The sequence below is a fragment of the Carlito syrichta genome, unplaced genomic scaffold (assembly GCF_000164805.1).
Source record: "Carlito syrichta isolate Samal-C Ts95f unplaced genomic scaffold, Tarsius_syrichta-2.0.1 Scaffold311780, whole genome shotgun sequence".
Classification (NCBI taxonomy): domain Eukaryota; kingdom Metazoa; phylum Chordata; class Mammalia; order Primates; family Tarsiidae; genus Carlito; species Carlito syrichta.
In genome coordinates this window covers 570,388-586,233 of record NW_007255876.1, presented here as the reverse complement: position 1 = coordinate 586,233, position 15,846 = coordinate 570,388, and the positions used below count along the sequence as shown (strand labels likewise).

Sequence of the window (15,846 nt, the reverse complement as noted above, 5' to 3'; positions counted from 1 at the left end):
CCCGCGGGCTCAGCAATCCACTCATCTCAGCCTCTCAAAGGCGCGGGATTACAGGCTGAGCCACCGAGCCCGGCTCTGGTATTTCCTTGTTATACAGAAATTGAAGCCTTACTTTGAGAAAGTTATGATCAGAAGCTATCAACTACTTAAGAAAAAATTAGTACTATAAAATTACTTCAGAAAAACTGCAGAAATTAATATAGTCACTCTTTTAAGAATTAACCTGGTTGGGATAATAACAAATTGGGGTTAAAAAAGATTAGAGACAGAACAAACAGGTCAGTTCATTACTGTAACAGACAAGGAATTAAAAAAAAAAAAAAAAAAAGGCATAAGTGATTTCAATGGACAAAGACCTGAAGGGATGAGAAAGCAAAGGAATGACCAAAAGAAATGAATTTTAGAGGCTTGGGTCCTAAGGAGTAAGTTAGTCACTGTTTGGAATTCAACTTCTAGAAATGTGTCCTAGAGCAATATATATACATGTATAGTCACAAGCATAGGAACAACCATTGCAAAAACAGTAAAAGAAACAATTCAGAAGAAACTTAAATGCCCATCCATGGGGGCCATTTATGTTTTCATTTAATATGCTTATACAGCTTTTCCTCCAGCAAGCAAGTGTTCAAGTTCAAATATTACTCCTATAATTTAGTCAGGCATAGTGGTTCATGCCTGTAAACACAGTACTTTGGGAGGCAGAGGCGAGAGGATCACCTGAGTCCATGGGTTCAAGACCAACCTGGGCAACATGGTGAGACCCTGTCTCTACAATAAATAAAAAAATTAGCTGGGTGTGGTGGCACGTATCTGTAGTCTGAGTTACTTGGAAGGCTGAGGCAGAAAGATTGCCCGAGCCTAGCAGGTCAAGGCTACGGTGGCCATGAATGTGCCACTGCACTCCAGTCTGAGTGACAGTGTGAGACTCTAACTCAAAAAATATATATATATTACTCCTGGAATTTTTAAAAACTCAAGGATCAAAAAGCAGCAGTAAATAAGCCAGCTGAAGTTTGAAATCACAGATGAACAATCATCCCTCTGCATCTCAGTAAATAAACACTCTGAGGTTTAGCAAGGGTAAAGGTCAGGGGAGCAATACAGTCTGAAGAATTCAGTGCTGTAACCCTAGGTTGGTTACTCATTCATTTATTCAACAAGTACTAGGGTGCTGTTGCTCTCAGGGGGGCACCAAGGTCAGTGCAACCTGAGAACAGTGGTCTATGATAAGGTAAGTTCAAATACTAAGTATTTAAAAACTTCTTTAGACTAAACAATTTTGGCCGGGTGCAGTGGCTCACGCCTACAATCCCAGCACTTTGGGAGGCTGAGGTGAGAGGATTACTGGAGCCCATGGGTTCGAGACCAGCCTGGGCAACTTGGCGAGACTCTGTCTCTATAATAAATTAAAAAATCAGCTGGGCATGGTGGTGCACACCTGTAGTTCCAGCTACTTGGAAGTTTCGCCTGAGCCCAGCAGGTCGAGACTGCGGTAGCCGTGAGCATGCCCGCGCACTCCAGCCTGGATGACAGAGGGAGCCTCCAACTCAAAACAAAACAAAACTAAACTAAAAAACTAAACAATTTGTAGCTGTTGGATCTAATACAAAACTAGGGCTTGTATTCCGTATGCCATGTGATTTCATGTTTCTAGTAATTCATTTTTATGTACTGTATTTTACAAAAATACTGGTCTGTGATGAACCAGAAACTTAAAAAACAAAAAAAACCAACTGGTTTGTCACCAAGAACAGTTGGAGAAACACTGTTGAAATACTTTACATTTGCAAGGCACTGAATCGTCCCAGGGCAACAGTAGTGAGCCACTGGAGAGGGTACCTACTGTAATGAAACTATAAAGGCAAAGAGACAGAATAAACTAAGAGCAAGTAAATGATAAGTGCAGTGAGGGAAATAAGACAGAGCCTGAGTAGAAGGTGCTACTTCAGACAGCACAACTGGTCAGAGGGCCCCTAGCTAGGCAGTGATTAGGAGAGATAGAGGCAAGGCTAAAGGTAAGCAGAATGAAGCAAGCAGGAGAGCAGACAAGCAGACCTGATACACGTGACACCATCAGGAAGAAAAAGGGCAGTATTTCAAAATTAAAGGGTATGCTTACTCAGTGTTACAGATGGGACCCTGAGGGGGACTTTGTTCCTAGCATTTCTCTTATAAATTGACCAAAGAAGTCAACTGATAGATTAAAGCAAAATTCATGAACTCACTGGCCATACGAAGTCACTCTTTTCCCAGTCCTCAACACTCTCATCTACATGATCAAAGAACTGGGAAGGGAGTAAAAAGTTTAAATCTCAGCTTTTAATGCCATCCTACTCCTAATTTTTTTTTTTTTTTTTTTTTTAGTGGGAGTTTCAATCTGTTGTCCGGGTTGGAGTGCAGTGGCATGCTCACAGCCACCGCAGCCTCGACCTGCTGGGCTCAGATGATCCTTCTGCCTCAGCCTCCTGAGCAGCTGGGACCACAGGCGCATGCCACCATGCCTGGCTAATTTTTTTGATTTATTGTAGAGATGAGGTCTCGCCAAGTTGCCCAGACTGGTATTGAACCCATGGGTTCAGGCAATCCTCTCACTTCAACCTCCCAAAGTGATGGGATTACAGGCGTGAGCTATTGCGCCCAGCCATCTCACTCCTTAACAATTAACTCTGCTGCCAGTATTGATCAAAAGAGTAGATTACAATACAGAAGAAATTAATCTATTTTTCTTAAAAAGTCAGAAATTCCATTGCTTTGTTAAACTCTGCTTTCTCCACGTGGCTCTTTGAGCTGTGGTCACCATGTTTTCTTAGCCTTGGCCCCCTCCCCTGTCTTAGGGAGGTGAACCTCTTCTCTTCTCTCCCCTCTCTCTCTCATTCACTTTCTAAATAAACTTTGCTTGAATACTTAAAAAAAAAGTCAGAAATGTTTGCCCATAGGCTTTTACCAAAGTATTCATTATCTCAGCATACTACCAAGGTACAACATTTCAGGTGACCATTTTGTACACTAGAAACAAGTAATCTTCCCAGAATTTCAACATCTAAATAAGCACACATATAAACCCAGTCAAGATATATAAGGTTATAACTGGGACCAAGATAAAAATGCTTCAGCCTATTTGCTTGAAACACATCTCCAATACCTACTGTTAAATTTTTTCAAAAGTAAATACAGTCAGGTTCTGCATAATGACATTTCAGTCAATGTCAATGGAAGAATTCAGTGCTGTAACCCTAAGGCTGGCAACTCATTCACTGTGTATGTCAATGGGTGTCAATGGACCACCCATACCACGGTAGTCCCATAAGACTATGGAACTGAAAAATTCCTATTGACTAGTAACATTCAGCCTTCTTAATGTCCTAGCACAACACATTACTCACATGTCTGTGGTGATGCTATGTAAGCAGACTGATTGCACTGGTAGTTGTATGAAAGTATAGCACATATAACTATGTACAGTACATAATACTTGATAATGACAATAGATGACTATGTTATTGGTTTATATGTTCACTATACTATACTTTTTATGATTATTTTACAGTGTCCTACTTCTACTTATAAAAAATAAAAACTAACTGCAAAACAGCCAGAAGCAGGTCCTTAAGACACCATTCAGAAGAAGGCATTGTCATTGTAAAAGATGACAGCTCCGTGCAGACTGTTGACCTTGAAGGACTTTCCAGGGGGACAAGATGGGGAGGTGGAAGACAGTAAGCCTGACAATCTTGTCCCATGTAGGGCCAGGCTCATGTGTGTTCGTGTCTTCATTTTTAACAAAAAAGTTTAAAAAGTAAAAAAAAGATAGCTGGGTGTGATAGCGTGTGCCTGTAGTTCCAGCTACTTGGAAGGCTGAGGCAGAAGGATCGCTGGAGCCCAGCAGAGGTTGCGGTGGCCGGGAGCGTGCCCCTGCACTCCAGTCTGGGCAACAGAGTGAGACTCCAACTCAAAAAAAAAAAAAAAAAAGAAAAGAAAAAGTAAAAAAAGAAAAAAAAAAAAATCTCATAAGGTATAAAATATTTTTTGTACTACAGTACAGTGTATTTTTATTTTAATCTAAGTGTTACTACATGAGTCAAAAAGTTAAAAAAAAGTTAAAAGCTTATAAAATAACAATGTTATAGAAAATTAAGGTGAATTTATCATTGAAGAAAAAAATTTAAAGAAATTTAGTGCAAGACCTCATCTCTACAATAAATCAAAAATGAGCCAGGCGTGGTAGTGCACACCTGTAATTCCGGCTACTCGGAAGGCTGAGGCGGAAGGCTCGCCGGAGACCAGCAGGTTGAGGCTGCGGTGGCTGGGAGAGGCCACTGCACTCCAGTCTGGCAGACTGAGTGAGACTCCAACTCAAAAAAAAAAAGAAATTTAGTGTAGCCTAAGTGTACAGAGTTTTAAAAGTCTACTTTATATCGTGTCCCAGGCCTTCACATTCATTTGTCACTCACACACAGATTCACCCAGAGCAAATGCCAGTCCTTCAGGCTCCATTTATGGTAAGCACCCGATACAAGTGTGTCATTTTTTTGGTAGAGACAGGATCTCACTGTGTTGCTCAGGTTGGTCTCAAACTCTTGACTTCAAGCAATCCTCCTACTTCTGTCTCCCAAAGTGATGGGATTATAGGCATCAGTCATCAGCCTGGTCAGAGGCAGCATTTACAAACTTTTGGGTTGGGCTCGATGGCTCAGCCTGTAATCCCAGCACTTTGGAGGCCAAGGTGAGTGGATTGCCTGAGCTCGCAGGTTTGAGACCAGCCTGGGCAACTTGGTGAGATCTCGTCTCTACAATTAAAAAAAAAAAATTAGCTGGGAGCAATAGCGTGTGCCTGTAGTTCTGGCTACTTGGAAGGCTGAGGCGGAAGGATCACCTGAGCCCAGCGGGTAGAGGCTGCGGTGGCCAGGCGAGTGCCACTGTACTCCAGCCTGGGCTACAGTGAGACTTCAACTCAAAAATAAATAAATAAAATAAAATAAAATCTTTTTTATCGTATTTTTACAGTACCCTTTCTAAGTTGAGATATGTTTAGATACAAAAATATTTACCCTTCTGTTACAACTGCCTACAGCATTAATCACAGTAATGTGCTGTACAGGTTTGCAGCCTAGGAGCAACAGCTACACCACATGGCCTGAGGGAATAGTAGGCTAGACTTTATGATGTTCACACAATGAAACTGCCTACTGACTCATTTCTCAGAGTGTAATTCTGTTGTTGAGTTATGCCTGGCTGTATCAGCATATAATTATTTCGCTTTTATAAAGAAACACATGTATGTAAAATGAGCTTATATGTTCGTAAATACAAAGGAAATACTCTAAGGATATGCACTGAACTTTATTAACGATTACTCATAGTCATTTTAGACTATCTACTAATTTGAATTATTTACAATAAGCATGTTGGCACTATTGCATCAGTAAAGAGAAAAAAATGTAAAGAAATTTCCAGAATATATTAATTAGACCTTGCTTTTATTCTTTTACTTGCTTTACATATCACCTGACACAATTCATCTACTTTATGAAAACAACTTTTTATCATTATATGCAATAGTTACACAAACTATTGCAAAGTTAGCACAAACACTAAACTAGCAAATACTAAACTACTGCTCCTAGGGAAATACAAGGTTAGTATACTATGAGCCTCTGATCATAAAATTTTCATCAACTTATCAATATAAAACCCAACTTATCAATATAAAACCTTGTTTTTTGTGTATTTCTGTTAAAATATCTTATTTAGTATATGTTCTTGATTATCAATTTTGCACTCATGACCAACAACACTATAACTCATGTCTGAACAAACTTTATCCAATAAACGTATCTCCTCTGTAAGGAACATTTCAGCCTTCTTGTGCTTAGGAACACTACAGCACTATACAGGGAACATTTTTAAAAGGGAAATCTCCAACAAAAAAATGCAAAACCAACGCTAAATAGACCATGAGAAGGACACTCGTCTACAGTATGAGAATTAAAACAAGAAGGCAAAGCATCATCTTGCTTGGCTTCAGATGGGGATGTGTGCACTGGGTGAATCAAATCTTTTACTGCTCGGTACATGTCCAAAGATAACTATAAATGTGCTACAAGTATGGATTTTGGGGTTAAAAATACATTTTACTTAGTAGGTAAATTTGTAAATAAGAAATTGACAAATAATGAGAACAGAATGTCCCTTAAATGCAATCTAAGCCAGTTTCATCATCTGCAAAAATGGAATGATAAACAAGAGGAACTCACCAGGTGCAGTGGCTCACGCCTGTAATCCCAGCACTTTGGGAGGTGGAGATGAGAAGATTGCCTAAGTCCAGGGGTTCAAGACCAGCCTGGGCAACTTGGCGAGATCTGATCTCTAAAATAAATTTAAAAATTAGCCAGGCGTGGTGGCGTGTGAAGGATTGCATGAGTCTAGCAGGTGGAGGCTGCGGTGGCTGTGAGCGTGCCACTACACTTCAGTCTGCGCAATATATTAAGTGAAACTCCTACTCAAAAAAACCCAAAAAACAAACCAAAAAACCACTAGAGGAACTCTAAATTTATTTAAAACTTAGAATATTTTAACATATTCACGACTGGCAGGTTTTTTGTATTCCTAATGCTGAGTGGGTGAAAATAGGGAAAATTTGAAGCTGGTTGCTGCAGGCTTCTGTCATGGAATGATGTAAATTTACGTCAGTGGTTGTGGATGGGTTAAAATTATTTAATGCAGCTGGGCTTGGTGGCTCAGCCTGTAATCCCAGAACGTTGGGAGGCTGAGGGGAGTGGACTGACTGAGCCCGTGGGTTCGAGACCAGCCCGGGCAACTTGGTGAGACCTCATCTCCACAATAAATTAAAAAATTAGCCAGGCATTGTAAGCATGTGCCTGTAGTTCCAGCCACCCTGAGGCGGAAGGATTGCCGGAGCCCAGCAGGTTGACACTGGGGTGGCCGTTGAGTATGCCACTGCACTCCAGCCTGGATAACAAAGTTAGACTCAGCTCAAAAAAAAAAAATTAATGTTAGCTAACGAACTAATAATGTATCATATCATATTTACTGTACCAATTTGGCCTATCTAGAGATTAAAACAAATTTTAGGCCAACATCTACAAATTGAAAGACTTCATCTACAAATCCAGATTTCTACTTTTCTTGAAAAACAATGGCCTGACGGCTCATGGTAACTAATACATTTCACACAATTTAAGAAGCCATCGATTTTAAGACCTACCATCTTTTAAAAGTATTATTCATTTAATCTTCACAAAAACTCTATAACATAGGTACTATGACATTTTTTTTTTTTGAGTTGGAGTTTCACTCTGTCGCCCAGACTGGAGTGCAGTGGCATGCTCCCAGCCACCGCAGTCTCAACTGCTGGGCTCCGGCGATCCTTCCACCTCAGCCTTTCAGGTAGCTGGAACTGCAGGCACGCGCTACCACACCCGGCTAGTTTTTGATTTATTGTAGAGACGAGGTCTCGCCAAGTTGCCTAGGCAGGTCTCGAACCCGCAGGCTCAGGCAATCCACTCACCTCGGCCTCCCAAAGTGCTGGGATTACAGGCTGAGCTACCGAGGCCGGCCTGACACTATGACATTTTAGAGATGAGGAAATAGAGGCACAAGTTAAGTAACTTGTCCACATATATAAAACTATTAAGTGGTGGCACACAGTCTCATGTGAGAACATGCAGGCTCCCCTTTCATCCCAAACCTCTCTGCTCTTCACGGACCTGATCTGCTTCAGGGATGCTCTCAACTGAAATATGAATTTGTGACCCTTGAGATCAACAACAGGATACTATATAACAAAACACAGTTCTAAAGAGAAAAAATTATATCTGAGTAAAATTTAACCCAGAGTCAGGATCAGAAAGGGGTAATAATAGAAAAAAATTTAAGAGAAAAAGTTCGATTAACTCATATTACGCTAAGTATTAGGTGCTCTGAGAGGTTCAATCATGAATTAGACATGGATTCTGTTATCAAGAATCTTTTACAGACCATGAGAAGAAAAATAATGCAATTAACAAGGGTAACTGAAAATCTAGTACTTTAAATAATTCCTAATGAAGTAGTTCTGTTTTAATAAGGAAAGATATCCAAGATACAGCAATCAATGAAAAAGAGACGCTATAAAACTAGGATGGTAAACGTACATACATTTAAAGAACACTGACATAATATAGTCTGCAGTATTCCTCACAATTGCTAATCAAGGTCCTTTTTTAAAAAAAGGTATAATCAGTAACTACTTAACAAAAATGAAGGACAGGAATGGCAACTAAAATGCTAACTCTAACCATCTGTTGTAATTATCAGCAAATACTTATCAAGCACCTGCTACCAACTTACTTTTATGATATAACCTTGCCTTTATAAAGTTTAAACTAGTGTTGCTGGCTGGGCGTGGTGACTCACACCTTTAATTCCAGCACTTTGGGAGGCGAAGTTGAGAGGACTGCCTGAGTCTACAGGTTTGAGACCAGCCTGGGTAACATGGCGAGACCTCGTCTCTACAATAAATCAAAAAATTAGCCGGGCTCGGTGGCTCAGCCTGTAATCCCACACCTTTGGGAGGCTGAGGTGAGTGGATTGCCTGAGCCCACAGGTTCGAGACCTGCCTGGGCAGCAAGACCTCATCTCTACAATAAATCAAAAAATCAGCCGGGCGTGGTAGCGCATGCCTGTAATTCCGGCTACTCGAAAGGCTGAGGCGGAAGGATCTCCGGAGCCCAGCAGGTCGAGGCTGCGGTGGCCGGGAGCAGCCACTGCACTCCAGTCTGGGCGACAGAGTGAGACTGACTCAAAAAAAAAAAAAAAAAAATTAGCTGGACTTGGTGGCAATATCTATAGATCCAGCTACTTGGAAGGCTGAGGCAGAACTGCCTGAGCCCAGCAGGTCGATGTTGTGGTGGCCGTGAGTGTGCCCCTGCACTCCAGCCTGGGGTACAGAGTGAGACTCTGATTCAAAACAAAACAAAACAAAACCAAAAAACAGTTGTCTTTCTTAAAACAGTACTTTCCCAGCCATGACTATTCACTATAGGACTAAAGTAATTTATGTTAATAGCCAATTCATTTGTAATATTTTTAATGGAATAATAATATTACTGTTTCAGAACACAAAAAGAGCCAGAAATTTAATTTAAATCGAACTCTGTTAATGAGAAGACTATAAAAAAAAGTAAAAGTCAATCTTATCTTTGGATGACCTAAATTATTGTAACCTAAAAAAAAGATGTAGGAACACTAAAAAAAATCAAACACAGCCGGGCTCGGTAGCTCAGCCTGTAATCCCAGCACTTTGGGAGGCTGAGGTGAGTGGATTGCTTGAGCCCGTGGGTTCAAGACCTGCCTGGGCAACTTGGCAAGACTTCATCTCTACAATAAATCAAAAATTAGCCGGGCGTGGTAGTGCGTGCCTGTAGTTCCAGCTGCTTGGAAGGCTAAGGCAGAAGGATTGCCGGAGCCCAGCAGGTCGAGGCTGCAGTGGCCGGGAGCGGCCACTGCACTCCAGTGTGGGTGACAGAGTGAGACTCCAGCACACACACACACAAAAATCAAAACCAAGTCTTTTTGCGGACAAATCCAACAAACCCAACACAATCTGTATCAATATAATTACTATAAATTAGCCAAGATAATCTACTGCTTCATTTATTCTCCATGCTTCCTCCAAGAAATGAACTATGACTTTCAAAAGGATACCCTTTTAAGCAAGAGATCATAATGAAATGTGTCTACAAAATAACCTATCGCAAATGCTAGCAACTCAAAACCTACATCACAAAAGTTTTCAAATTAAAGGTGAATAACTTTTTATTCAAAGAACATTTATGCTGGGTGTGCTGGCTCATGCCGGTAATCCCAGCACTTTCAGAGGTAGAGTCATGGATTGCCTGAGCCTACAGGTTTGAGACCACCCTGGGCAACTTGGTGAAACCTCATCTCTACAATAAATCAAAAAATTAGCCAGACGTGGTGGTGCACGCCTGTAGTTTCAGCTACTTGGAAGGCAGAAGCGGAAGGATCGCCTAAACCCAGCAGGTTGAGGCTGTAGTGGCTGTGAGCATGCCACTGTACTCTAGCCTGGGCAACAGAGTGAGACTCTGACTCAAAAACAAACAAAAAAATAACAAAGAACATTTATGGCATTTCTGCCTGAGGTTTAAAATAATAAGCATAACTTTTCTATATCTACAACAGGCAAAAGGCAGAGTACAAAGCAGTAATAAATCATAAATGGTAAATATAGTACAAAAAAGTTACATGGTATTTGCTATCAGCAAATTTATATCAGAAATTCTTGTATTTTTTCCTAAAAAAATTATCAGATTCAATCCTGGGCCTTTGGGAGGCTGAGGTGAGTGGATTGCCTGAGCCCGCGGATTCGAGAACCGCCTGGGCAGCGAGACCTCATCTCTACAACAAATAAAAAAATTAGGTGGGCATGGTAGCGCGCGCCTGTAGTTCCAGTTACTTGGAAGGCTGAGGCGGAAGGATCACTGGAGCCCAGCAGGTCGAGGCTGCGGTGGCCAGGAGCGGCCACTGCACTCCAATCTGGGCAACAGAGTGAGACTCCAACTCAAAAACAAACAAACAAACAAACAAAAAAATTATCAGATTCAAGAGTGATTACAATTACTAAAAGCCGTAAGGCATCAGGATTTGATATATCCTCTAGAACAATGTTTCTCAAAATACTAGATCCACAAGGTTTCCACAAGATAAAAGAGTATCTGGCAAACACAGCTTACTTTATAACTCCATTTTTAAAATATCTGAAAATATAACAGTGCCTGCTTATGAAACCCTGTATAAATATTAGAAGTTTTGTTTTGATCATCACACACACTTCTTTGCTGACAAAATTCTTTTCTCAAGGACATCTATCTAAAATTTTTGGAACATATCTTGCTAATGCTAGGGCATGTAAAATTTAAATAATTCTAGTTTTTGTAAATCATTCTAAATAATTTACACAATTTCAAAAAAGTCAGGTAGTATTCAGTAGGCTCTACTTAAAAAGAGTATAAAAGGCATTTTTGCTTGGATATAGATGTGATCAAAATAAAAACTGTTATTATATTTCTGACACTGTTATTGCAAGACAAGCCAAGTTATGACATTGACCTGGTTATTAATGCAGAATATGAGACATCAAGCCAAATAGGAGTTTCAGACTACATGTTTATAGTAACATGGTATAAAATGTGTTTGACCAAACCAAAACTATGTTTAAATTTAAGCCCACACTTCTTAATAACATTTTCATTAAAAGAAAGTATTTCTGTATCTAGGCCGGGTTCAGTGGCTCAGCCTGTAATCCCAGCACTTTGGGAGGCCGAGGCAAGAAGATTGCCTGAGCCCGCGGGTTCAAGACCAGCCCGGGCAACTTGGAGAGACCTCGTCTCTACAATAAATCAAAAATTAGCCAGGCGTGGCAGTGCACACCTGTAGTTCCGGCTACTTGAAAGGCTGAGGCAGAAGGATCACTGGAACCCAGCAGGTTGATGCTGGAGTGGCCGTGAGTGTACTACTGCATTCCAGCCTGGGCAACAAAGTGAGATTCCAACTCAAAAAAAGAAAAAGAAAAAGAAAAAAAGTATAGCTATACCTATATTGTTAGCCCTTTTGCTTTCTGAGCCAGATGATTAAAGTCTGACCTCAAAAGAGACCCCATAACAACGCAGTAATTCTTCATGCTTTTTCTGGACTTGGGCAACTTTCTTGCCTCAGGATCTAATTAGAGAACAGATGATGCCCCTGTGACTTATCATCAAATGTAGCTAGCACTTGTCTTGGAATTTTCAAGAAACTAGTTTTAAAAAAAGATACTAGTTAGAAGGTAGAACTAAGCACTTTTAAAAGCATAAGCATTTAAAGGCATGAGTAGTCCCTGGTGGTTTAGTGGTTAGGAAAAAAACTCCTAAAAACTAAAAACAACAAAAAAGCATGAGTAGGATTTTTACTATAATAGTTTATTTGCACTCAGTAAAGAAGGCCATGACTAAGAAGGCTTCAATTATCAGAAATCGGTGTCCTTCTCTATCTCAAGTAAAAAAAGAAAAATCAAATTAAAAAGTACATGACTCTAAAATATAAAAAGTTTAATGTGCAGCTGGCTTGGTGGCTCAGCCTGTAATCCCACGTTTTGGGAGGCTGAGGTGAGTGGATTGCCTGAGCCCGTGGGTTTGAGACCCACCTGGGCAATTTGGCGAGACCTCATCTCTACAATAAATCAAAAAATTAGCCAGGCATGGTAGTGTGCACCTGTATTTCCAGCTACTTTGAAGGCTGAGGCGGAAGGATCGCTGGAGCCCAGCAGGTTGGGAGTGTGCCCTGCACTCCAGCGTGGGCGACAGAGTGAGACTCCAACTCAAAAAAAAAACAAGTTTAATGTGGATTAAATGCTGGATTTAAAATATCCAGTACTTTACAGAATTGCTGACTATCCTATGATACAAATATTTACAACTTGACTGATTCTGAAGACCATCTTAGTATCAGTCCAAAAGTTACACAACTAGGAGCACGATAAGCTAAGTACTATACAATCAGTAACATAACTCTCACATTTAAAAGATACTAAATTCTAAAGGAAAAGCAAGAAAGCATTCAAAGCATTTAGTAAATCTCAAAAACCCCCGAAGTAAAAAATTTGACACAATGGACTTGAATCAACTGTAAACTTTGATTGCTAGTCTTCAAAAAGTATTGTTTTAGTACCTAATAATTTATAAGTTACTATTATTACAGAAATGTGATTTATTTCAAATAAAACAATAGTTAATTCATTTTTACAAGTATTTACTGAGAATCTACTACTATGGAAAAACAAAGATTAAAACACACATGAACTTTGCCCCTTAAGAGCCTAGAAGGGATAAGTTAAAATGCAAAGGTAGCTCAGAAAGGAAAACTTATCTGTGGCCAGGAAAATAAGTACAGATTAGGAAAGTCACTGATGAGTTTGAAGGACAGGCAGAATTCAGACAAAGAGTCTTTCCACTGGAAAAAGATGTTGGAAAAAAGAGAAAAGATGGAAAACCGTAAGGAAAAAAAAGTAACTGCAGAAATGGAAAAAAAAACTACAAAATATTAAATGATAATATAGAAGTTAGAGGTTAAAAGCTCTGGTAACAAATAACAAATCACTAATGAAAACATCTAATATTATACTGCACACTCCACTGATGCTCCATAAATACTTCTAAATTAGTAACTTAGGATCTCTTCTATTTGTACTTCCTGAAGGAATGAGATGGCGAAACGAGTTTTATTCATACTCAGAGTAAAGTAATTCTCTTCAAAAGATAAATTATGTTTCCAATTTTGAGTGTACACATGCAACGTTAGGCAAGGACAAGGACCCTCAATTTTCTTTCAGCTTGTATATGTACAAAACACATAAGTGATATTCAAGTTCATTTTTAAATCCACATAAGGCCTGGCACGGTGGTTCAGCCTGTAATTCCAGCATTTTGGGAGGTCGGGGCGAGAGGACTGCTTGAGACCAGCCTGGGCAACTTGACAATAAATCACAAAAACTAGCTGGGCATGGCGTGCATCTGTAGTTCCAGCTACTTGGAAGGCTGAAGCGGGATTGTCTGAGCCCAGCAGGTTGAGGCTGCAGTGGCCGTGAGCTTGCCACCACTGCACTCCAGCCTGTGCAACAAGAGTGAGATTCCAACTCAAAAAAAAAAAAAAAAAAATCAAATAAATAAATGAATAAATAAATTGACATAAAAACTGTGTCTTCCATTCCCAACTCTTCAGTACTGTACAGCCTGCTTTTGTGCTCCTGAAAAATAAAGGCCTTCCAGCTTTAAAATCCTAAACTGGATGAATTCTACACCATCTTTTCTACAGAAGTCACTGTGACAAGGCCAACTATAACAATAACAACAAAGGGTTTTCTTCCTTTTTCTTCCTTTAACCCACACATAGTAAAAACTATCCTTTATTGTATACCTACTAAGTGCACTTTTTTTTTGAGTTGGAGTCTCACTCTGTCGCCCCAGCTGGAGTGCAGTGGCACACTCACCGCCACCGCAGCCTCGACCTGCTGGACTCAGGTGATCCTTCTGCCTCAGCCTTCCAAGTAGCTGGAACCACAGGCACACGCCACCACGCTGGACTAATTTTTTAATTTATTGTAGAGACGAGGTCTTGCCAGGTTGCCCAGCCTGGTCTCAAACCCGCAGGCTGAGGCAATTCTCTCGCCTCCACTTCCCAAAGTGCTGGGATGACAGATGTGAGTCACCACGCCCCACCAAGTGCCTGCATTTTCTATTTCTTACTTCATGTGATCCTCATCACACCTTGAAGAGCAAGCATCCTGCTCACTCTCCTTAGAGGGTATTAGCTCCAAAGCAAGCTCTAACATATCACACCTTAAAATCCTACGCCTCAAACACTAATGCTAAGCAAAATAAACCAGAGCTGGTGAGGGGACTGCGACTATGGTCATCTGGAGAGAATAGGGTCCTCGAACAGGGGAGCTCAGGCTGCCCTGCAGCCAAATGAGAGGGGGTAGGAGAGGAGAGGGGAGGGGGAAGGTAATATCCTACTCTTCAAACAAATGAAACAGGTTCATCAACTTTCAACCTACGCTTTAACCAGTTCTTCACAGAGCTGTGCGGTTCATTTTGGGTTTTTTTTTTTTTTTTTGAGACAGGGTCTGCCCATGTCGCCCAAGCTGGTCTTAGAACTCCTGGGCTCAAGCAATCCTCCCGATTAGCTGGGATTACAGGCATGCACATCGTGCCTGGCTGCAGTCAATTTTAATAATATTACAGAAACTTCGAAAATTCTCAGAGAATTGAAACACAGCATCAGTAATAAGTCTAGGTTCCGAAGCAAGTTGTGCCTTGATTGAATCCTGGCGGGCAGCGTGACCTTGGTTAAGTTATTTCACCTCTCCAAGCCTCATAATGCGCCTGGTAGTGAATGAAAAGAAGAACGCAGACTACCACAGAGCTAGAGCTTGGCCAATGAAAGATGTTGCTCAGGATCTCAGCAACAATGGTATGTCTAGGAATACTGCCCCAAGTTTACCTTTAAAATGTCCTATTTGGTCACTTCGACGTAGACCTAAAATCATTCTCAAATAAAAAGTTTATTTTTTAAAATGTCATACACCCTCAGTTCCATTAGAGCCAAACTTCAAAATAAGTTTATCCTAAATCCCAAATCCCAGCAACTACCAAATCCTGTTTTTAGTAACTAGCAATTTAAAAGTAATAATAACGCTGCGAATCATGTCATTAGACGTTCGGGCAGAAAGTGGGAGATGTGTCCCCAAGGCGGTCTGAGCGCGAAAGTCTCTACCTGCCAAATGACAAGCACGGGGGCGGGTTCGAAAAGCGGGGTCTGAACTAGCAGCCCCCGGTAGGGCGGCCTCCTCCCAGCTGCCGGCGCCGGAGCAGGTGGCTTCGTGCCCCAAGGAAGATCGTGTCACTCTCGGCCGCCCGCGCCTGCCAACAGTCGGGCGCCCCCGGGTCGGCCTGCGAGGGCGGGCGAGTTCCGCGGTCGAGGCCCGACGGCCCGACTCTCCCCGCCCGGGCTCAAAGGCCTGCGGGGTGGGGGCCGAGCCGGGACACGAGAGAGAAACCCGGGGGCTTCAGGAGAGGAAAGGAGGCCGGGGGGAGGCGGCGTGCGGGAGGTGACTGAGCCCGAGTCCTAGCCCCCGGCCCGGCCCGGCCCGGAACCCCCCGCTGCTCTCACCGTCTCGGCTTCGGTGTGTTGGGGTCCGGCACTCTGACCCCCCATCACCCCGCGGAGGAAATTCATCTTGCCGTTAAGCCACCGGCCTCACCGGCCCCTTCCGGAAAGAAAGACAACAAC

General features: G+C 41.5%; 1 protein-coding gene across 2 annotated transcripts in view; it reads right to left on the bottom strand.

Annotated features, from left to right (window-relative positions):
• The window catches only part of USO1 (USO1 vesicle transport factor), a 94,288-nt gene extending 78,442 nt beyond the window's left edge, over positions 1-15,846 (bottom strand). Inside the window, exon 1 of one of the 2 annotated variants that reach the window (XM_008069060.2) lies at positions 15,727-15,846. In XM_008069060.2, coding sequence (XP_008067251.1) covers positions 15,727-15,792 — 66 coding nt within the window. In that variant the 5' untranslated portion in view covers positions 15,793-15,846. The remainder of the gene's footprint in view (positions 1-15,726) is intronic. The other variant, XM_021718069.1, reaches the window with a different exon arrangement.